General features: G+C 38.3%; 1 protein-coding gene across 5 annotated transcripts in view; it reads left to right on the forward strand.

The window, feature by feature from the left end:
- Positions 1-24,173, forward strand: part of impdh1b (IMP (inosine 5'-monophosphate) dehydrogenase 1b) — a 41,575-nt gene that overhangs the window by 1,270 nt on the left and 16,132 nt on the right. For 2 of the 5 annotated variants that reach the window (XM_062994651.1, XM_062994650.1), the window contains exons 2-4: positions 7,445-7,543; positions 7,623-7,700; positions 20,722-20,770. In XM_062994651.1, the coding sequence (XP_062850721.1) occupies positions 7,446-7,543; positions 7,623-7,700; positions 20,722-20,770 (225 nt within the window). In that variant the 5' untranslated portion in view covers position 7,445. Of the gene's footprint in view, positions 1-7,444; positions 7,544-7,622; positions 7,701-11,403; positions 11,473-20,721; positions 20,771-24,173 lie in introns of those variants that run through there. The other 3 variants (XM_062994652.1, XM_062994653.1, XM_062994654.1) reach the window with 3 other exon arrangements.

Genomic DNA, 24,173 nt, shown 5'->3' on the forward strand with positions numbered 1-24,173 from the left:
GCATATGTTTTCCCCAACTGCTTCAAAATACATAGTGCATTACCCGAAGCAGGAGAAGTTATCTACTAGGCTATGTACATAACCTGATACATAGATTTTGCTTACAGTTTTGGCCTAATTGGTCTATCCCCATAGATAGAACAAGTAAATAGTAGCCTGAAATTGTATTAAAAATGTAATCTGTCCATCTTTGGATTGGAAGTGTCACTGTTCAAGATGAGGTGGGTGTCATAATGTGTACTGACTCCTTATGAGTCAATAAATGTAGTGATGTCAAAATAATGAACAACTTTACAAGTTCCAGCAAAGTCGTTTGTGTATACAGTGGACCCTTGGGTTACGAACGGGTTACTATACGGACATTTTGGGTATGAATGATCTTTTTCAACTTAACGTACGAACAAATTTCGGTTTACGAACCGAAATTCGCGAAACACGTGACGTCACGAACAACGTTGAGCCCAACCATCTCTCTCTCTCTATCTATATACAGTGGGGGAAATAAGTATTTGATCCCCTGCTGATTTTGTAAGTTTACCCCCTTACAAAGACTTGAACAGTCTATAATTTTTATGGAAGGTTTACTTTAACAGAGAGAGACAGAATATAAAAAAAAAAATCCAGAAAAAAAACATTATATAAAAGTTATAAATTAATTTGTATTTAATTAAGGGAAATAAGTATTTGATCCCCTACCAACCAGCAAGTATTCTGACCCCCACAGACCGGTTATGTGCCCATGAGGCACACAAATTAGTCCTGTCCCTGTATAAAAGACTCCTGTCACAGAATCAGTTTCTTCCGTTCAAATCTCTCGACCACCATGGGCAAGACCAAAGAGCTATCAAAGGATGTCAGGGACAAGATTGTAGACCTGCACAAGGCTGGAATGGGCTACAAGACCATCAGCAAGAAGCTTGGTGAGAAAGAGACCACTGTTGGTGCGATCATTCGAAAATGGAAGAAATACAAGATCACAGTCAATCACCCTCACTCTGGAGCTCCATGCAAGATCTCACCTGGTGGGGTAAGAATGATTCTAAGAAAGGTGAGGTCAGTCCATTATTACACGGGAGGAGCTTGTCAATGACCTCAAGGGAGCTGGGAGCACAGTCACCAAGAAAACCATTAGTAACACACTTCGCCGTAATGGATTGAGATCCTGCAGTGCCTGCAAAGTGCCTCTGCTCAAGAAGGCTCATGTACAGGCCCGTCTGAAGTTTGCCAGTGAACACCTGAATGATTCAGAGAAAGCTTGGGAGAATGTGATATGGTCAGATGAGACCAAAATTGAGCTCTTTGGCATCAACTCCACTCGCCGTGTTTGGAGGCAAAGAAATGCCCGGTGGGGATGGTGTTCTTGGGGTCATATCCAGCATTTCTCTGCTCCCAACTTCCTTGAGATCATTGACCAGCTCCTCCCGTGTAATTCTGGACTGACCTCACCTTTCTCAGAATCATTCTGACCCCACCAGGTGAGATCTTGCATGGAGCTCCAGAGTGAGGGCGATTGACTGTGATCTTGTATTTCTTCCATTTTCGAATTATCGCACCAACAGTGGTCTCTTTCTCACCAAGCTTCTTGCTGATGGTCTTGTAGCCCATTCCAGCCTTGTGCAGGTCTACAATCTTGTCCCTGACGTCCTTTGATAGCTCTTTGGTCTTGCCCATGGTGGTCGAGAGATTTGAACGGAAGAAACTGATTCTGTGACAGGAGTCTTTTATACAGGGACAGGACTAATTTGTGTGCCTCATGGGCACATAACCGGTCTGTGGGGGTCAGAATTCTTGCTGGTTGGTAGGGGATCAAATACTTATTTCCCTTAATGAAATACAAATTAATTATAACTTTTATTTAATGTTTTTTTTCTGGATTTTTTGTTGATATTCTGTCTCTCTCTGTTAAAATAAACCTTTCATAAAAATTATAGACTGTTTAAGTCTTTGTAAGGGGGTAAACTTACAAAATCAGCAGGGGATCAAATACTTATTTCCCCCACTGTGTGTGTGTGTGTGTGTGTGTGTGTGTGTGTGTGTGTGTGTGTGTGTGTGTGTGTGTGTGTGTATATATATATATGTATATATGTATATATATATATATATATATATATATATATATATATATATATATATATATATATATATATACAGGTCCTTCTCAAAAAATTAGCATATTGTGATAAAGTTCATTATTTTCCATAATGTAATGATAAAAATTAAACTTTCATATATTTTAGATTCATTGCACACCAACTGAAATATTTCAGGTCTTTTATTGTTTTAATACTGATGATTTTGGCATACAGCTCATGAAAACCCAAAATTCCTATCTCAAAAAATTAGCATATTTCATCCGACCAATAAAAGAAAAGTGTTTTTAATACAAAAAAAGTCAACCTTCAAATAATTATGTTCAGTTATGCACTCAATACTTGGTCGGGAATCCTTTTGCAGAAATGACTGCTTCAATGCGGCGTGGCATGGAGGCAATCAGCCTGTGGCACTGCTGAGGTGTTATGGAGGCCCAGGATGCTTCGATAGCGGCCTTAAGCTCATCCAGAGTGTTGGGTCTTGTGTCTCTCAACTTTCTCTTCACAATATCCCACAGATTCTCTATGGGGTTCAAGTCAGGAGAGTTGGCAGGCCAATTGAGCACAGTAATACCATGGTCAGTAAACCATTCACCAGTGGTTTTGGCACTGTAAGCAGGTGCCAGGTCGTGCTGAAAAATGAAATCTTCATCTCCATAAAGCTTTTCAGCAGATGGAAGCATGAAGTGCTCCAAAATCTCCTGATAGCTAGCTGCATTGACCCTGCCCTTGATAAAACACAGTGGACCAACACCAGCAGCTGACATGGCACCCCAGACCATCACTGACTGTGGGTACTTGACACTGGACTTCAGGCATTTTGGCATTTCCTTCTCCCCAGTCTTCCTCCAGACTCTGGCACCTTGATTTCCGAATGACATGCAAAATTTGCTTTCATCCGAAAACAGTACTTTGGACCACTGAGCAACAGTCCAGTGCTGCTGTTTCTGGTTCAAAAGTGGCTTGACCTGGGGAATGCGGCACCTGTAGCCCATTTCCTGCACACGCCTGTGCACGGTGGCTCTGGATGTTTCTACTCCAGACTCAGTCCACTGCTTCCGCAGGTCCCCCAAGGTCTGGAATCGGCCCTTCTCCACAATCTTCCTCAGGGTCCGGTCACCTCTTCTCGTTGTGCAGCGTTTTCTGCCACACTTTTTCCTTCCCACAGACTTCCCACTGAGGTGCCTTGATACAGCACTCTGGGAACAGCCTATTCGTTTAGAAATTTCTTTCTGTGTCTTACCCTCTTGCTTGAGGGTGTCAATGATGGCCTTCTGGACAGCAGTCAGGTCGGCAGTCTTACCCATGATTGCAGTTTTGAGTAATGAACTAGGCTGGGAGTTTTTAAAAGCCTCAGGAATCTTTTGCAGGTGTTTAGAGTTAATTCGTTGATTCAGATGATTAGGTTAATAGCTCGTTTAGAGAACCTTTTCATGATATGCTAATTTTTTGAGATAGGAATTTTGGGTTTTCATGAGCTGTATGCCAAAATCATCAGTATTAAAACAATAAAAGACATGAAATATTTCAGTTGGTGTGCAATGAATCTAAAATATATGAAAGTTTAATTTTTATCATTACATTATGGAAAATAATGAACTTTATCACAATATGCTAATTTTTTGAGAAGGACCTGTATATATATACACACACACACACACACACACACACACACACACACACACACACACACACACACACACACACACACACACACACACACACACACACAGGGGTTGGACAAAATAACTGAAACACCTGGTTTTAGACCACAATAATTTATTAGTATGGTGTAGGGCAGGGGTGGGCAATTAAATTTTCGAAAGGGCCACATAAGAAACTGGGACTGTTGTGGAGGGCTGGACCAATAAGGTGAACTTAATTCTGCTCAATATTAGTTAAGGGCCAGCAGCAACCTGGTGGTGATGGGGCTTGAACCAGCGACCTTCTGGTTACTAGTCCAGTACCTTAAGCACTAGGCTACAACTGCTCACTCTTTATTAAAAGCAGTAAATTGTACAGTTCTAATAAGCTGTTAATGTTTAGATGTTACAATCAGACAATTAGAAGTAGGCAGAGTAAAAATATCAACATTATTTTACTATTTAAACAAAAAAAAACAAAAACAAAAAAAAGTGAACAAAATGTGCAGGTTTTTAAACTTTACACTTTTGTTTTGAGTCTAATTACATCATTTGTTTTTCAGTCCTTTTTATTGTTGCATATTCTTATTAAAATCACAAAGCTGGTCCTGACTGCTTCAGTTCTGTTTGTGTTAAACTTTATAAAAAGTCCTTGTTGCTTGCAGTTTAGTTAGTGAAGCTTCAGGTGTGACGCTCTGCATCGTTCATGTTCATGTATTTCTCAGTTTAGTACCATAACAGCAATTTAAAGCCTAAATTGTGATCGTTAACCAGCTTTACATCTGACTTCAGTAAATAAATACTTCAGAAGTTCACGTCTTGTTAAAAACTCGACCGTCAGTCACACTCAGTTCTGTTCGCAACTTTGCATTACGGTGAAGCTGATACTCTCGCACACGAAAACGAAACTTGCGGATATTTAAAGACCCAGCGCTCCCGTCAAAAACAATCCTGTTATATTGCATGTATTGCATGATGTACTGTACATTTATTTACGTCTAATTTTTAATTGCCACGAACCTCATGCGGGCCGGATGTGGCCCGCGGGCCGTACAATGCCCAGGTCTGGTGTAGGGCCTCCTTTTGCAGCCAATACAGCGTCAATTCGTCTTGGAAATGACATATACAAGTCCTGCACAGGGGTCAGAGGGATTTTAAGCCATTCTTCTTGCAGGATAGTGGCCAGGTCACTACGTGATGCTGGTGGAGGAAAACGTTTCCTGACTCGCTTCTCCAAAACACCCCAAAGTGGCTCAATAATATTTAGATCTGGTGACTGTGCAGGCCATGGGAGATGTTCAACTTCACTTTCATGTTCATCAAACCAATCTTTCACCAGTCTTGCTGTGTGTATTGGTGCATTGTCATCCTGATACACGGCACCGCCATTGGATGCACATGGTCCTCCAGAATGGTTCGGTAGTCCTTGGCAGTGACGCGCCCATCTAGCACAAGTATTGGGCCAAGGGAATGCCATGATATGGCAGCCCAAACCATCACTGATCCACCCCCATGCTTCACTCTGGGCATGCAACAGTCTGGGTGGTACGCTTCTTTGGGGCTTCTCCACACCGTAACTCTCCCGGATGTGGGGAAAACAGTAAAGGTGGACTCATCAGAGAACAATACATGTTTCACATTGTCCACAGCCCAAGATTTGCGCTCCTTGCACCATTGAAACCGACGTTTGGCATTGGCACGAGTGACCAAAGGTTTGGCTATAGCAGCCCGGCCGTGTATATTCACCCTGTGGAGCTCCCGACGGACAGTTCTGGTGGAAACAGGAGAGTTGAGGTGCACATTTAATTCTGCCGTGATTTGGGCAGCCGTGGTTTTATGTTTTTTGGATACAATCCGGGTTAGCACCCGAACATCCCTTTCAGACAGCTTCCTCTTGCGTCCACAGTTAATCCTGTTGGATGTGGTTTGTCCTTCTTGGTGGTATGCTGACATTACCCTGGATACCGTGGCTCTTGATACATCACAAAGACTTGCTGTCTTGGTCACAGATGCGCCAGCAAGACGTGCACCAACAATTTGTCCTCTTTTGAACTCTGGTATGTCACCCATAATGTTGTGTGCATTGCAATATTTTGAGCAAAACTGTGCTCTTACCCTGCTAATTGAACCTTCACACTCTGCTCTTACTGGTGCAATGTGCAATTAATGAAGATTGGCCACCAGACTGGTCCAATTTAGCCATGAAACCTCCCACACTAAAATGACAGGTGTTTCAGTTATTTTGTCCAACCCCTGTGTATATATATATATATATATATATATATATATATATATATATATATATATATATATATATATATATATATATATTAGGGCTGTCGAAGTTAATGCGATAATAACGCATTAACGCGATCTCAATTTAACGCGATTTTAAAAAATAGTGTCGTTAACGCAAATTCTATACAGGAAAAATGTACCTATACAGGCAGTGAGTGCCATGTAGAATTACATCACGAAGACCTACATTGTTATGTTTTGTACTTAACCACGAAATACAAATGACACTAGTTATGTGGAGACGTGTTTGTCTTTATTGCTTAATCCACAACTTGGAGCATCACACTTAAACATAACACGCCGTTACCCGCTGGTCACCTGATACACATATCAGCTCAGTGACGTACAACACGCAGTGGTAACGTGATACGCAGATCACGTAAATTATATATATGACATGCATGATAATAATAAGCTTTTTTCTCTCTTAATTTTCCCTGACAAGTGAAAAACCAAAATATAGCAACCTTAACATTATGAGGAAGAATTTCAAAGATATTCCTTTGCAATACTTTATCATTTCAAGAATATGATACAGACTGACCAACACTATTAAGCCAAATCAGCATTGAAAATTGACTTTACTTTTAATAACCTTCTACAATGCTGGTGCTTCTTAAAACTGAATATTTTCTTATAAACAGAAGTGTTATTTAAATGCTATTAAATAGTTTTTCAACAAAATCCGCCCAATTTGGCGGATAACCGCCCAATCTGGCAACACTGGAACTCATTATTATTATTATCACGTTAACTTCGACAGCCCTAATAAAAACGTATTCTGATATCCAGTTAGCAGCGTATGACAGCCCTAATATATAGATAGATAGATAGATAGATAGATAGATAGATAGATAGATAGATAGATAGATAGATAGATAGATAGATATATGAGATAGATAGATAGGAAGTAGATACATTTTATAAAAAAAGAAGGAAATGTATTATGGTGTATAGTAAAGCACACGTACTGTACTGTACTGAAATGTGATGTTTTGTGTACAGTACTTTTGTGTATTGTTGTTTATTATTGTTTATTACAGTTATCTATTCTATAATTTAAGATTTAAGGGAAAATGTACTGTATTTATAACAAAGACAATTTAAGACATTAGAGAGGTTAGGTAAGGGGGTGGTTTGGGAGGTCTGGCACGGATTAATTCTATTTACATAATTTCTTATGGGAAAAATATAATTGTTGGTTTGATTGACCTGAGTGACTTTTTAAACACAAAACTCCTGTCTTGCTGGGAGTCTGGTTGATGTTTGTCAAATGTTACAGACAGTTGTAAGTTCAGCATACAGGAATTACCTGATCTAAATTTCAGTGATCTAAATTCCACCCACAATGTTTTTACATGTTTATTTGTTTCTAAAACAATATTTAAAGTTTTACAATTCTGCCTCCCCCAGCATGGCAGATTACCTGATAAGTGGAGGAACAGGCTATGTTCCAGAGGATGGCATGTCCGCCCAGCAGCTTTTTTCCATTGGAGATGGACTCACCTACAAGTAAGTTAGCTTTGTATGTGTATAGTGATGTTTTGCTCTGCGTTGGCGTGCATAATGGGCTGCCACGTTGCATTTCCAGCAGATCAGACATGCAGTCTGTCCGAGATGGACTCACAGCAGAAGAGCTGTGCTCTAAAGCCGATGGTATGACATACAAGTGAGTAAAACTTCATATACGTCACCACAAGTAAAATCGTCTCTGTCGTACATGGAAAAACAATATAAGTAAGGCCCTACCCAATTCACGGTCGCTAAAGCGTGTCACGGACTGTGAAATGAGCCTTTTCCTGTGTAATATGCAATTTGCTGTAATTTAAGGCATTCAAGTGCCTTACGTTTACTGGTTAATTTGCACTATAAGGCGGTCCTAGTGTAACCAAGCGTCTTCAGAGTTTGCTGAGTTTATAAAGTAAAAAATAAACTGTACATAGACAAACTATCGGGAGCATAATACTTTACTGGCTTGTTCTTTTGAGGCACAGCACAAACTATAGAGAGATGATCATGTGTAGAGAAGCACACTTTTCTATTGATTATGAAATCCCCAAAAGGGACAAAATGCAATCAATATGTAAACACTCACATACATTACACATTGTCAGCACGCTACACCACAGAAAAGTCTGTTATACTAGTAATTAGTTAGTCAAAATGTTCAATATGTCGAAGTCTAAAACACTGCTCAGGTAACTAAGTTTGGAAAACTCTCATCTAATTCTGTGGATGCAGGGTGGGGTGCCAATACCATGGAGCTCCCCAATACTGGAACTAATTAAAGCATATGAAAAACTAGCTCAATCTCTGATGGTAAATTGTGATTTTGTGGTTTTAATTTACTTATTTGCGTGATCTTAATACTTAGCCAAATTAAAGAAGTTTATTTTGGCTGTTGAACACATTAAGATTAGCTAAATCCACTTCTGTATTAATTATGTCTGTATTAATCACAAAACAGCATTCACCAAGTCTGTACTGTACAGTGATCATGAGGAACTAGACATTTCTCACATGAGTTACCAGCCACAGACAAAAAACGTTTACAGAAACAAAAACTTTCCATTCACTAGTAGTCTCAACAATCTAACTGTCTGACCACTGTTACACATGACGTGTTCTATTTCAAAGAATGGGCATCATGTTCTCCTCTTTTACTCAGCCATGAATGCTCCAAATTTTTCTTCTTTGCATTTTAAATTGTTTATTATGTAGGCATAATATTGCATAATATTCTATGTTTTGTTTGATGATATAAAATGTCATTAATTGGATGGGATCTATTCAAATAATCTCATAGTCATGCAGGTAATCTTATAAGACCACTAAAATTGCACAGTGTAATTCTGGTTTTAGTTAGATCATAAATTAGATTTATTCTATAGTAATAATGATCAGGTGGTAATGGCGGAATAAAAGTTTGGAGTAGGAATACGTTAGTTAGGGAATAGTGGGCTAATCCAGAATCTGAAATAATATAAGGCGGTTAGTATACATTATCCTAGTTAATTGGGAACTGAAGGCAGGGGCTGATGTGTGTGATTCATAATGAACTGCATGCAGGGAGGTTTGCCTCATGACTTTCTAGCTGGCTTAAGTAAGTAGGGTGTGTGCGCGTATGCCTACGCATGTATACTCAGTGAAGTGCACACTTGTTTGACATATTTGTGTCCATGTAACAGTATTTGTTTCTTATGGCATCGCAATTGTGCTACATGACTTATGCAGGTGTCTTTTTTTTTTTTTTTTTTTTTTTTTTTTTTTTTTTTTTTTTTGGCGCATTGTTCCAGTTTATATAAATTTCACACTTTTATCTGGTGCATTTGCCTTGTTGAGGTGACTTTGTTACAGGTGAAAACTATTTCGGTGTCTTTTGTGGTGGTGAAAGGTGTTGGTAATTATTTCAGTGTACTGCAAAAGTAAAAACGATAATCAATTGTATAGTTCCATTCACAGTCAAAAAGCTATTTAGTGGTTAAATTCTCCACTCCATGGTTGATTTTGAACAAAGTAACAGTTTAATGTAAATAGTGCTGGACAATAATTCAATATCGATATATATCGCGATAGAAAATGTTTCAATAACGGTGATATGATTTTTAAACATATTCGAGCAATATACATTGCATCAGTGCGTGATGACGTACGCCACAGGCACGAAGCCAGTGCTCAGCGTTACCGCTCTGATTACACTCCGCTACAACACGGTGGATATTAGCGGCAAAGTGAGTTCAACAGCTGTGAGTGAACGAGCATCCACAGTCAGGGGCGGAACCAGGGAGTGGCCAGTGGTGGCCAAGGCCACCATAAATGAATCCCCCACCACCGCTTTGCCGGCGTTACTTTTTTGCAGAAGCATTTTTGCACGCAGGTGTTCCCACAGGGACGCAATTCAACAGCGCACCTCAAGCAAGTAGTTCTCCACCAAAACAGTGCAGTAATACACTCAACATAAATGTCAACCACCAACACAATTACAGAAGAAGTACTACTACTGAGTACTAATACTGCTTAGTAGTTGTGTCAGGCTACGAGTAAAGGCACCAACGGGCTCTGCGCGTTCCAGTGTTGCCAGATTGGGCGGTTTTCGTCTAAATTGGACGTTTTAAAAAAACAACAAAAAAACAATTTAATAGCAGTTAAATAACACTTCTATATCTAAAAAAATTCAGTTTTAAGAAGCCCCAGTGTTGTAGAAGGCTATTAAAAGTAAAGTCAATTGTCAATGCTGATTTGGCTTAATAGTGTTGGTCAGTCTGTGTCATATTCTTGAAAGAAAATTAAAATTTGTTTTCCATGCATTCACGCTAGCATGTTCTGGGGTTCAGATGAGTCTCATCAGTACACAAGTTTGCAGTCAAATGAGGAATATCTTTGAAATTCTTCCTCATAATGTTAAGGTTGCTATATTTTAGTTTTTTACTTGTCGGGGAAAATGAGAAAAAATAAAAAGCTTATTATGCTAGGCTTGATGTAATCACTCACTGCCTGTATAGGTAAATGAGTGAGGGACCAAAACACTACTAGATCCACAGCAACTTGCCACATAAAAAAAAAATGGTATCAGACAGTTTCTGTGCCACCCCTGTGTGAGCAATGGTCTCAGTCTGGCCACCCCTATGAAAATTGTCTGGCTCCGCCACTGTCCACAGTTGAAAAAGAAGCAGACGAAATGGCTGATAAGAGAGGAAGGACTAATTCAGTGGTGTATTCAGCTTGTATTTCTTGCCAGAAACCAGAAAAGAGGTTTGCAGGTATAGCCATCCAATTTTGGTGTTTTTCTGACATTTGTATTATTCATATCGATATCGGAATTATATCGTATCGACCGAAATAAGGAGTTATATCGTGATATAAATTTTAGCCATATCGTCCAGCCCTAAATGTAAATGATAAAATAAATGTCTAGATGCATGTTCAATAACCCAGGTACACAGTCCCACAAAGTTGAATCAGTTCATCTGGACACAAAGTCTGATGTGGAGATCCGTTTCGTTACTTAAAGTGGCTTCTTCCATTTGAATGAGAGTTGAATTAGTTCATCTTTTAATACGTTTCATCACTGTGGTAAAGAATATATCAATATACTGTAGATGTTGCCTTCCAATTAGATCCGACAGTTCGTCTTTCTCTTCTCCCAGTTAGTCTCTGCACATGTTCATCTGCCCCGCCTCTCTCCGTCACTGAACACAACTCACCCCTCCCCACCGCCAATTCTTTCTGCCCTCAGAAGACATTTCTGTAAGTTTAACTCCCATGATAGCATGGAGACTGTTGAGGAGCTGGGTAGTAAAAAGAATAATAATGGCTGTTATTTGGAGATGGTTCGGATTCAGTGGTGGAGAAGTGTCAGATGAGCAGCAGAATAATGTATTCTGTAGAGCAGGGGTCACCAACACGGTGCCCATGGGCACCTGGTCGCCCGCAGGGACCACGTGAGTCGCCCGCAGGGCATGTTCCAAAATAGCATTAGTGACTATGGAGCTCCGTCTAAAAATTGTATTTGTGTTGATGTTCTTTTTGAATCAATAACACTTGCATTGATGTAGATTTGAAAATGACAAAATACTGAATATAACATTTAAAAAAACAATAATGTTGGATGTTTATTTGAGCTCTGATATGGCCTGGGTGCGGAGTTTTAACACGTGCGCATAACGACAAGCGAGCTACGCATGCGCAGCTATGATACGGGGTGAGATGCGAGTTTTACCATGAAAAAATTATAATAAAAAAACACGAAAAGCGAAAAAAAACGTACTTTTTTCACAATGATTGGGAGGAATGTGGAGAGACACTTCAGTACGTGTTACAAAAACTTCCCTGTACATCGCAGATTTTTTTTTAATCGTACATAACTAATAATAAACATGATTTGTTCTAAAAAGGTAGTGATAAGTACAAACAGGACAGTATTTACTGCGGTAAAGTTTAATATTCAACATTCGTTTGACATTCGATCATTTCGATCTTTATAAATGGTTGAAAAAACACCTAACACTCACTTTATTTATGATTTCTTACACAAATAAAAGTAGGCAACATACTACAAAAACCATTTTATGGTAATTTTAGGATTACATGTATTTATTTACAGAAAGGTTATAATGAAACCGTTTATCAAGCTCCCACTTCATCTAACGCGTTAGGGACCGTCATCAAACTAACAGAAAAACGTAGTAGACATTTACTCTGCACTTATTACAGACAAATAAATCCAATGAAGTCTTGTAATGATTTGATGGATTAATGTCAAACTATTTTTATACAAACACATTAAATACTACAAACCATATTTTTTTCAAAATAACGTTTGTATTTATTTTCCATTAATTTTAAAGTATCAATAAAGTATGAAAACATTTGTCAATGTATAATGGAGATGAATAAATCTATAAAGATCTAAATAATTTTTTTTAGCATTTTTATATACAATCAATTTTCCTCACCTACTACAAACCTTGTTTTTAAATTACTTTTTATATATATTTTATAATAATTTTATTGTGCAAATAAATAAATCTATTAAAATCTTGTATAATTTCATGAATTAATGTCAAACTATTTTTTATATACAAAATTACCATCCCTTACCTCTTACAAACCTTGTTTTTAAACAAATACTTTTATTTTTATTTTATATTAAAATATCATAAAGATCAGTAAATCCATAATAAGTGTGATCATTTGTAAAAAAAAAAAAATCATTTTTTGATCAAATTTTGATCAAAATGCTACATATGTGCTCATTCATACAAAACTGTCAAGACAGATATTTACAAAAATATCAAAGATGTGATCGCTCTGACAGATTTAGGTTAATAGAGATAAATAATGTTACATGTTGAAATGTTTGTTTCCTAACATGGTAAATCGTTGTTAATAATTATTCTGAGGGATCATTAATATTAACATATGATCAGACAGTCTCTTCATATATATGAATATTGATAATAATAATAATAATAATAATAATAATAATAATAATATAATCATTAAAGGTGAACCGTGTAACTATGTTATTCAGGAAGTTTGTATCACCAAGTAGCCCTTCGCATTATTCAGTAGCCTTAAAGTAGCTCTCGGTCTCGAAAAGGTTGGTGACCCCTGCTGTAGAGAATGCCGAAAACAAGTCCAGACAAAAGTTTGAGGTCCGTGTACCTTTGGTCATTCGTTTTTCACTCAAATCCCAAAGTTGAAAAACAAGAAACCGAGTCGTTATTCGTTTCAAAAACCAATATTGGAAAGCAGAAATAAACATGCACGTATTTACTTCATATGTAAAAGTGTAAATCATGCAAGTGTTGAAAAAGTAATAATAACGGAACGACGCGTCTCCTGTTGTTCTGACCTGTGCGTTTGTATATGTGACGTACATATATTTGCTCTATCTGTAAAAAACAAACATTATGGGGATTTCTGTACTGGATGTTGTACGTGATCATGTTAGTTTATACTGGACGATTGCCCGACGTCCGACATGTCATTTATTTATTCATCTTGTATTATAGTGTTTCTTTTTGTCAGCCAATAAACAACCAAAAATTAATAAAATTGCATAAACTAACTCTGCAGTAAACAAGGAGCAAACAGCAATTAAACAACAAATAAATCTGTTAAATAATAATAAAGTGCATTAAGCAGAACACTGAATAAAATGCATTAAATGTTGTAATAGTTACACAGTAACATGAACGATTAGTTATACCTGTTTTGCAGAACTGAGTTCTATACGGTAAAAAAATAAATAAAATAATGCAAATGTCAATGTTGTGGCGACTGATGTAAAACAATGTATAAAGTCCAAACAGGTAAGGGGGGAGGGGGGGAGGGGGGGGGGTGTTACTTTTAATGTCATACAAGCTCAGTGCAAAACAACAGAAGAACATGAGCACAGCCGGAAACGATCAATTCTGATCTCTTCCCTACACACTTGCTCCCTGCGCCCTATAGTGCACTTAACATTCTTAAAGAGCCAGACAATATATTTGTAATTCACATTACAAACACGTGAGACGTTAGAAAACAACAAACTTTTTCTTAGAATAGTTCTTGTGTGAAGCTTCCCCAGCATGAATATTAATAAAAGTACCTGTAAAAAATTTGGAACATGTAGCTTTGTCTCAGAAGTGTCTTTTTGTTATTACCTTATGGGATGAAAAAATATCGAGATATATATCATATATCGCCATTCAGCTAAAAAATATCAAGATATTATTTTTGATCCATATCACCCTGCCCTAGGGCACAGTATGAATTTTATTGTTCAGTTTTATTTTAATAAAAAAAAAATCAACAATAAAATGATTGTTAAACTTCAATAGCAACTGACAACAACCAGACTGGCTTGTTTACATTCCTCCTGCTAGTCTTATTAAAAGTGTAGACTAATGAAGCTTTTTTTTCCCCCTGATATTTACTGCACAAACACAAAACACAGAACAACTCTCTTGCTTAATGGCTGGTATTTTATTGCACTATAGAGGCTAAAATAAACACATTTTATTTGGTCTCTGGTTACACAAGATTCATCAATTACATTTTGTATCTCCAAGTTTCCTCACTTGCATGTCTTTGGACTGTGGGAGGAAACCAGAGCACCCGGGGGAAACCCACGCAGACATGGAGAGAACATGCAAACTCAGAAAGGACCGCCCCACCTGGGGATCGAACCCAGGACCTTCTTGCTGTGAGGCGACAGTTCTGCCTACTTAGGGCTGTAGTGAGACTGTTGTGCACTGTACCAAATGTTTTTTATATTAGTTTCCTGCAATAGTAGCTTGCTGTGTTATAAACTAATGGGTCTAATGTATATAATGAACTATGCACATGGAAAATTTGTGTGTATATCCATACTTTGGTAAAGCTTCAAAGAGTAGCAAGGGCAGGAAACCAAAAAGAACTATTAATTACTACATAAATGTGTTTTTAATGTTGATTATGGCAAATTATTACAAGGCTGTGCAGGGGGTTTTAACCATTTAAATGCATATTTAAATATATTTATGTTAGTTCAAGAGCGCTTAAACTCGCAATATGACTTGAGCACACAACATATTATTGTTAAAAACATGTGGTCCTTGTATGTATTCTCATAAATAACTTGAGCAGGTAAGTGCACATAAAATGAAGCATGCAACTGTTGGACTTTATTTTAAGGTAATGTTTGCAATAGATGAAGCAATCAGAGAAGTATATATGAAAAAATTAAATAAATAAAAAGGAAACTTGATTCTGATTTAAAAATCACAATTTGTTGAGATTTACTTTTAATAAAACAATAAAGACCGCACAGACACTAGCATTACCGATTTAACTAATATTGTGGCGTTTAAACAAACTCAGTTATCCAACTCTGCTGTTTACTCTTTAGCCTTGTGCTATTTTGGAGGGTTTAAGGGATTCAGACAGTGTTAAATACCACCAGGTGGTTTTTCCAGACATTTCCCTCCCCGTTTCACTGTGGGAATGCAGACTTCAAATTAAGTCTGCTCGTCACAAGCAGAAAAAGAGAAACATCACTGCTGTGTTTGTGTGTTTGGCAAATATAGTTTGTCCTCTCTCTCGGTCTGTCATGTGGAACAAAAGCACACTTATTCTGCCCTTTCTTTTTGCCAAACCACATACTGGTTAAGAAATAGTTACGTTTTTTTACTTTTCAGTCCCTTCCTTGCTACTGGCTAGCATTGTGTTTCCTGCCTGCCTGCTAAGCTCTGCTGTGCATTTCTGTGGGTTTTGAATACTTGTAAAAGTTGGTTTGACAATGAGGAGAGCCACATTGGCTATATACACCGATGAGGCATAACATTATGACCACCTCCTTGTTTCTACACTCACTGTCCCATTTTATCAGTGCCACTTACCATATAGAAGCACTTTGTAGTACTGCAATTACTGACTGTTGTCCATCTGTTTCTCTACATACTTTTTTAGCCTGCTTTCACCCTGTTCTTCAATGGTCAGGACCCCCACAGCACCACTACAGAGTAGGTATTATTTAGGTCAGTGCTCCCCAACCTTTTTTGCACCACTGACCGATTTCATATAAAATAAAATTTTACGGACTGGCGGTGGGGAGGGATTTAAAATAGAATAACTATACTGCTCACAAATGAGCTTTTTATCGCTGCAACGAGACGCTGCTTCCACCTGGGGGTGATGTGAGATGATAAACACCCGTGTGTTGGAAATGGAAGCAGTGTTTTCATTGCTGATGTAGCGATCTCTAATTATTTATTGTTTCTGTGCGGCCCGGTAATAAATGGTCCGGTGGTTGGGGACCACTTATTTAGGTGGTGTTAGTGTGTGTTGTGCTGGTATGAGTGGATCAGACACAGCAGCGCTGCTGGAGTTTTTAAATCACCTTTTAACCACCAAAAATATCCAGCGAGTGGACAGTGAGTGGACACGATATTTAAAAACTCCAGCAGTGCTGCTGCTGTCTGATCCACTCAGGGTGAAAGCAGGCTAAAAAAGTATGTAGAGAAACGGATGGACTACAGTCAGTAACTGCAGAACTACAAAGTGCTTCTATATGGTAAGCTGATAAAATGGACAGTGAGTGTAGAAACAAGAAGGTGGTTTTAATGTTATGGCTGATCAGTGTACGTGTGAGCACATCACTGTTTTGGTGCTCTTGTAATAATATGTACCACGAGAATGTTTGTGTAAAGTGGCCATGATTAAGTGTTCTGCTCCTCAGTGGGACCAAGGTCAGTTCAATCAGTGCAAAGAGCCAGTTGCCACTTCTGGTTTTTTTTTTATTTTTTTTTTATTTTTATTTTTATTTTATTTTTTTTTATAAAGATTTGTGGACAAAATCACATATTGACTGTCTTCTGAATCTGTTGATTGTGATGACTCTATAAATAGTGTTCAAAAAGTCATCCAAAAGTAAAAATAAAAAAACTTTTCATGCAGTTATTCCATCCTTTTGGGGGCATTGTACTTGCCTGCAGGTACAATAGTGGATTTTAATGGTGAACACGATCTGTGGTTTGGATACAATTCAGAAGTGAAACAATTATGGCTGGGTGACAGTGGCAGCCTCTAAACATCTGATTGGCCAAATCACTAAATCAAAACAGTTACTCTGTCTGATCACTATTTATGTTCTGATGTATGTAATATCTTCACCCACATGTCTCAAGGGGTCATTAAATTGTTTAATTAGTAAAGAAGGCTATCATCAGGGCAATGCACATTTATTTTGGCACAAGGCAGTTATGTTGCATATTATTACTGTTGCCTCTCAGCTGACTGGCAGCCTTCCTGTTACGATTGTGCTTAGTGGTTTGATGCCATTTCGAGCACACTTTACTGAAGTGAATTTAGGAAGTGCCAACTGAACTGAAAAGGAGATATAGTGAGCCTTATTATGTACATTATTGTTTATTATAATATATTGTCATGTCAAATGTGCAAAGAATGTGGTGTGTTGACATATATGTTATGTATGTATGTATGTATGTATGTACACCGATCAGCCATAATATTAAAACCACCTCCTTGTTTCTACACTCACTGTCCATTTTATCAGCTCCACTTACCATGTAGAAGCACTTTCAAGTTCTACAATTACTGACTGTAGTCCATCTATTTCTCTGCATACTTTTTTTTTTATTCGGTATCACCCTGTTCTTCAATGGTCAGCACCCCCACAGGACCACCACAGAGCAGGTATTATTTAGGTGGTGGATCATTCTCAGCACTGCAGTGACAGTGACATGGTGGTGGTGTGTTAGTGTGTGTTGTGCTGGAGTTTATTTTTTATTTTTTATATATATATCGTGTCCACTCACTGTCTACTCTATTAGACACTCCTACCTAGTTGGTCCACCTTGTAGATGCAAAGTTAGACGATCGCTCATCAATTGCTGTTTGAGTTGGTCATCTTCTAGACCTTCATCAGTGGTCACAGGACGATGCTCATGGGGCGCTGTTGGCTCGATGTATTTTTGGTTGGTGGACTGTTCTCAGTCCAGCAGTGACAGTGAGGTGTCGCTGCTGTGTCGGATCCACTACTCTGTAGTGGTCCTGCAAGAGTCCTGACCATTGAAGAACAGCATGAAAGGGGGCTAATAAGCATGCAAAGAAACAGCTGGACTAGTCAGTAAATGTAGAACTACAAAGTGCTTCTATATGGTAAGTGGAGCTGATAAAATGGACAGTGAGTGTAGAAACAAGGAGGTGGTTTTAATGTTATGACTGATTAGTGTATATACACTTAGATAATAAACTAAAACAATGTTTAATTTTTGTGTAAGACTGCATGTTGCATGAACTCTTTCCTGAAAAGTTGTGACAAAGTTGAACAAAAATATGTGATTAATTATCTTACAATAAGTATTTATTTGACTAATAAAAGTAGAACGAAAAGATTTCCACTGTGTTCACTGATCATTGTAGTATGTAAATATAAACATTTATAATTTTATGCCTTTAACACACTCCAAAAGTTGGATCAGAGGCAAAATAAAACTGAAACGTTTATGGAATATTAATGTTAGTGTTTTAAATCATTGCACACTAAGCAGGTGAATTGTTAACAGCTGATGGAATCATGATTGGGTGTAAAATGAGGATCCACCAAAGGCTCAGCCTGTGTAAGCAATAATGGGTTGTGGCTCACCACCTTTTACCAAAAATCACGGGAGAATTGTCAGTCAGTTTAAAAAGAACATGTCACCACAGAATATTGCAAGTAACCACACATAATGTTGTGAAAAGATTTAGGCAATCTGGAACAATCATGTAGGGAAAGGTAAGAAACCACTGGTGAATGTGCATTACTTTTGAGCACTCAGGCAGCATTGCACGAGAAACTGTCATGCTACTGCAATAAATAAGGCCACATTGTAACTTCTCAGTCCACCAAGAAATGGTGGAGTACATATTTTACCTTGGTTTCAGAAACCAAGTCCACATCTGTCATGGTTTGAGGGTGAATCAGTGTTAAGGGCATGGGTGACTTGCAGATGTGTGCAGGTACCATTGATCTGAAGTGATATTTTGGGATTTTAGAGAGACAACGTCTATTAAGACAATGTCTTTTCCCGGTTCATGCTTATTTCGGTGAGACAGTGCCAGACCTCATTCTGCATGCATAACATTATGGTTTCATAGATTCAGAGTATGTGTCCTTAACTGGCCTGCCTGCAGTCTAGATCTCTTATTAAGATGTATGGAGCTTTATGAGGAGGAGAATCAGACAGTGGTGATCACAGACTGGTTGTTGACTGATCATTGTTCAGCTCAAGAATGAGCAATAATAACTAACAGTTAGTGTCTTTAGTTCCAGAACCTGTGTGATATAATGGAAAGGTCTGTTTTATTTTGAGTGTAACCAGTTTGTTGGGACATTTCCTAAAAAGGAAAAAAAACCCTGAAATCTGTACTTCAATTTACTGTAATTAACAGACATAAGAACAAAGGAATTAAATTTTTTTTTTTTTTTTTTTTTTTTTTATAGTGAACCTGAATATATTTGTTAAATATAAAAATATTTAGAAATTGATGCCTGCAACACACTCGAAGCTGGGGCAGTGGCATGTTCACCACTGGGTCACATCGCTTTTTTAAATTATATTTTTAAATCGTTTGGGAAGTTAAGATACTAATTTTTGCAGTGGTCACTGTTTTCTGATTCTCTTCTTCACGATGTGCCATACATTTGTAATAGAAGGCCGATTTGGACTGCAGGCAGGCCAGTCAAGTGCACACGCTATGTCTACAAAGCCACGTTACAGTAACTTGTGCACAATAAGGCTTGGCATTGTTCTCCTGGAATACATTACATTGTCCTGACGTATATCTCTCCAAAATACCAATATACCTTCACATGGTACCTTCACATTGATGCAGCTCACCCTTGCTATCACAATGCTGGTTTTGAAAAGTTTTTAATTGGTAACAGTCTGGATGGTCTTTAACATGTTTGACACACAGAATCTAATGTCTGTTAAAAAAAACTTGTTTGACCACAACACGTTTTGACAGTTTTTTGGTCCATCTTAGATTACCTTGGGTTCAGAGAACTTGCTGGCTTGCTCTTTGTCACTTAAAACAGTATGTCGATGTATCAAGAAATACTCCCTGAAACTGTGTTATGCAATTTTCCAAAGTACTCCTGAGCCTGTGGCTATGTCCATAACGGTAGCATGACTGTTTATCTAACACTACAGCCTAAGTGCTCGATGGTCACAAACGTTTAGCAGCGGTTTCTGTCCTCGGCCTTCACACCAACATTTTCCATGACTTCCTGAATCCTTTTCTGATATTATGAACTGTACATGGTGAAACCTAAGTTATTTTCAATCTTTTGCAATTTGAAGACAAAATTATGAACCATGATCTATCCTTGCTTGCAAAAACTAAGCTCTTGGTGGATTCTCTTTTTCTACTTAGGTTTGTTTAGAGCCTTTAAAATCTGATGACTGGTCAAAACAGAAAAATTCTGTGTTGGGGTTTAAGCTACTGATTAAAAGCCTAAGCTATAATCTTGTGATTGGTGAAGAGTAAACATTGGCACTTAAAATAAAACCAGAATTATTCTCTTGTCAGTTGCTTTGGGTTAACCTCTGACAAAAACAAATGTGTGTGTATTTATGCCACTATGGATCAATGTATCTGCATAACTGAATAGTAATGGCAGCAATGTAATGCTATTTTTCTCTGTGTTACAGTGATTTCCTGATTCTGCCTGGCTTCATTGACTTTACCTCAGATGAAGTTGTAAGTTTATCTCTCATTCAGGCACTTTGTGTTTTCAGATTTGTGTTACCACCCCATATATTTACAGTAGCTATAAAAAGTATTCACAACCCCTGTTACAATGTCAGATTTTTGTGATGTAAAAGATTGGACTAAGATGTAGGGCTGGGCGGTATATCGCAAATGTCGATATATTTGATATTACGATGTTGAAAATGTCCATATTTGATATATTGAGTATGCCTAGGATATACAGGTTACCATTTGAGAACGTTTAACAGAGCTCACACTGAATCACTGTCCAAAATGACTCTTTTCAAATGAATTACTCATTGGAATTGAATCAGGGAGCTGTGCTCTTATTTGTGGTAAAGATTCATTCGTTATGCTCACTCTCTTTCATTATGGTGTCGTGCGCACTCTCCTCCATGAATCGGTTTATTTGTTAAAAAGATTCAGTCGTGGTCCAAGCCTTGATAAACAGCTGTATAAACCAATCAGAGCCTACGAATTCAGATTTTGGGCAGAATTTCAATCTCTCTCTTTACTGGTTGTAGATGCATAAGTGATAGTTTAGTTAACGAATTACCAATTTCAGCTTTTTACTGGGAAAAATATGGTTTCTGGAAATATTCTGGAAACAAACAAGATGGCCTCCAAGAAGAAAAACAAGTAGATTATATCCCTAATGGAACAACACATGGATATAGATTTGGTTTCAATTTGAAGAAGAAAAGCTTAGGTAAGCAGCGGTTATGATTTTATGCTTCTGTGAGGTTGAGCTGGGTCACGGTGCTGCTGTTTACCATGCACTTTCATTTTGCAGTGATATCAGAAAATGATCAAATATTGAACTTTTTCAGGATTTATTTTGATGCTCATTTATTTTAAGTAAAACGGACCGCATAAATTTTATTGTGAAATTTTGCTGGTTTGTTTGATATAAATATTGTCAATATTAATACAAATACAGCCTTGTAATAATACAAAATATAAACACTGTAATTAGACAGAATTACATACATAATAAAATACAGGCAGTGGCCTGCTATTGTACATATATCGCCATTGTGTCATATATCGCCACTTCTCAAAAGCATATCGAGATACCTATTTTTTTTTGTCGCATCGCCCAGCCCTACTAAGATGTCACCTATCTGTACAATTTAATTGTAAATAAACGTTCAATATTGTGGTTGCATAAATATGCAGACCTTTAAACTTCTACTATGCTGTCATAAAATCAAACAATGCTTTAACATGCAGTCTTTTTGGGTAGGCGTTTATCATGACACATCTTAATTTGGCAAGCCTTGCCCACACTTCCTTTCAGAAGTGTTAGATCTGTTTGGTTATGAGAGCATCTGTGTACAGCCCTTATAAGGTCATTCTACATCCTTTTTAAAACTGGATTTAGGTCTGGGGCTTGGCTAGGCCACTCCAAAACTTTGATCACTTTCTGGTAAAGGCATTCTTAGGTGATGTGGTGGTATGCTTAGGTGACAGGTGTGTACTGTCTACTATTTAACATGAGTGAGTGGTTCACATCATTATTTAGTTTTTTCACCTCATTACTAGCTCTAAATTGCCCCCATCCCAACTGTTTTTGGAATGTTTGTTTGTTTATTGGGATTTAAATGTCATGTTTTACACTTTGGTTACATTCATGACAGAAACGGTAGTTACTCATTACACAAGGTTCATCAGTTCACAAGGTTATATCAAACACAGTCATGGACAATTTAGTGTCTTCAATTGACCTCACTTGCATGTCTTTGGACTGTGGGAGGAAACCAGAGCACCCAGAGTAAACCCATGCAGACACGGGGAGAACATGCAAACTCCACACAGAAAGGACCCGGACCGCCCCACCTGGGGATCGAACCCAGGACCTTCTTGCTGTGAGGCGACAGTGCTACCCACTTAGCCACCGTGCCACCCGTTTTTGGAATGTGTTGTAGGCCTGAAATGCAGGAATGGAGGTACACTATATTGCCAAAAGTATTCACTCACCTATCCAGATAATTGAATTCAGGTGTTCCAATCACTTCCATGGCCACAGGTGTATAAAATCAAGCACCTAGGCATGCAGACTGCTTCTACAAACATTTGTGAAAGAATGGGTCGCTCTCAGGAGCTCAGTGAATTCCAGCGTGGTACCGTGATAGGATGCCACCTGTGCAACAAGTCCAGTCATGAAATTTCCTCGCTACTAAATATTCCACAGTCAACTGTCAGTGGTATTATAACAAAGTGGAAGCGACTGGGAACAACAGCAACTCGGCCACGAAGCTGAGGCGCATAGTGCGCAGAGGTCGCCAACTTTCTGCAGAGTTAATTGCTACAGACCTCCAAACTTCATGTGACCTTCAGATTAGCTCAAGAACAGTGCGTAGAGAGCTTCATGGAATGGTTTTCCATGGCCAAGCAGCTGCATCCAAGCCTTACATCAAGTGCAATGCAAAGCGTTGGATGCGGTGGTGTAAAGCACGCCGCCACTGGACTCTAGAGCAGTAGAGACGTGTTCTCTGGAGTGACGAATCACACTTCTCCGTCTGGCAATCCGATAGATGAGTCTGGGTTGTGGGGCTGTTTTTCAGGAGTTGGGCTCGGCCCCTTAGTTCAAGTGGAAGGAACTCCTAATGCTTCAGCATACCAAGAGAGTTTGGACAATTTCATGCTCCCAACTTTGTGGGAACAGTTTGGGGATGGCCCCTTCCTGTTCCAACATGACTGCGCACAAGTGCACAAAGCAAGGTCCATAAAGACATGGATGAGCGGATCTGGTGTGGAAGAACTTGACTGGCCTGCACAGAGTCCTGACCTAAACCCGATAAAACACCTTTGGGATGAATTAGAGCGGAGTCTGCAAGCCAGGCCTTCTCGTCCAACATCTGACCTGGTGTCTGACCTCACAAATGTGCTTCTGGAAGAATGGTCAAAAATTCCCATAAACGCACTTCTAAACCTTGTGGAAAGCCTTACCAGAAGAGTTGAAGCTGTTATAGCTGCAAAGGGTGTGCCGACATCATATTAAACCCTATGGATTAAGAATGGGATGTCACTCAAGTTCATATGCGTGTGAAGGCAGATGAGCGAATACTTTTGGCAATATAGTGTATATTAAGAAGTGAATTGATTTAGACCAGACAAAATATGAAATATTGTTGGGTTCAAACTGTCTGCAATCAAATAAAAGTCAAAGTAAATGTAATGTGTCCCAACTTTTTCTGATTTGGGGTTGTAAAACATCTAATTAATGTTTACAAAACTGACATAAAGGGGACTTTGGTACTAAATGCTGTAAATAGTTATGTGTAACTTTAATTTCTGAAGCATATAGTTGATTTTATACACATGGTAGCAATAAGTGTGTTTAAACACATGAGCTAGGAGGTGTAGAACATTGTCAGGAAAGTGTTAA

This window comes from Trichomycterus rosablanca, chromosome 1 (genome assembly GCF_030014385.1).
Source record: "Trichomycterus rosablanca isolate fTriRos1 chromosome 1, fTriRos1.hap1, whole genome shotgun sequence".
NCBI classification, from domain to species: domain Eukaryota; kingdom Metazoa; phylum Chordata; class Actinopteri; order Siluriformes; family Trichomycteridae; genus Trichomycterus; species Trichomycterus rosablanca.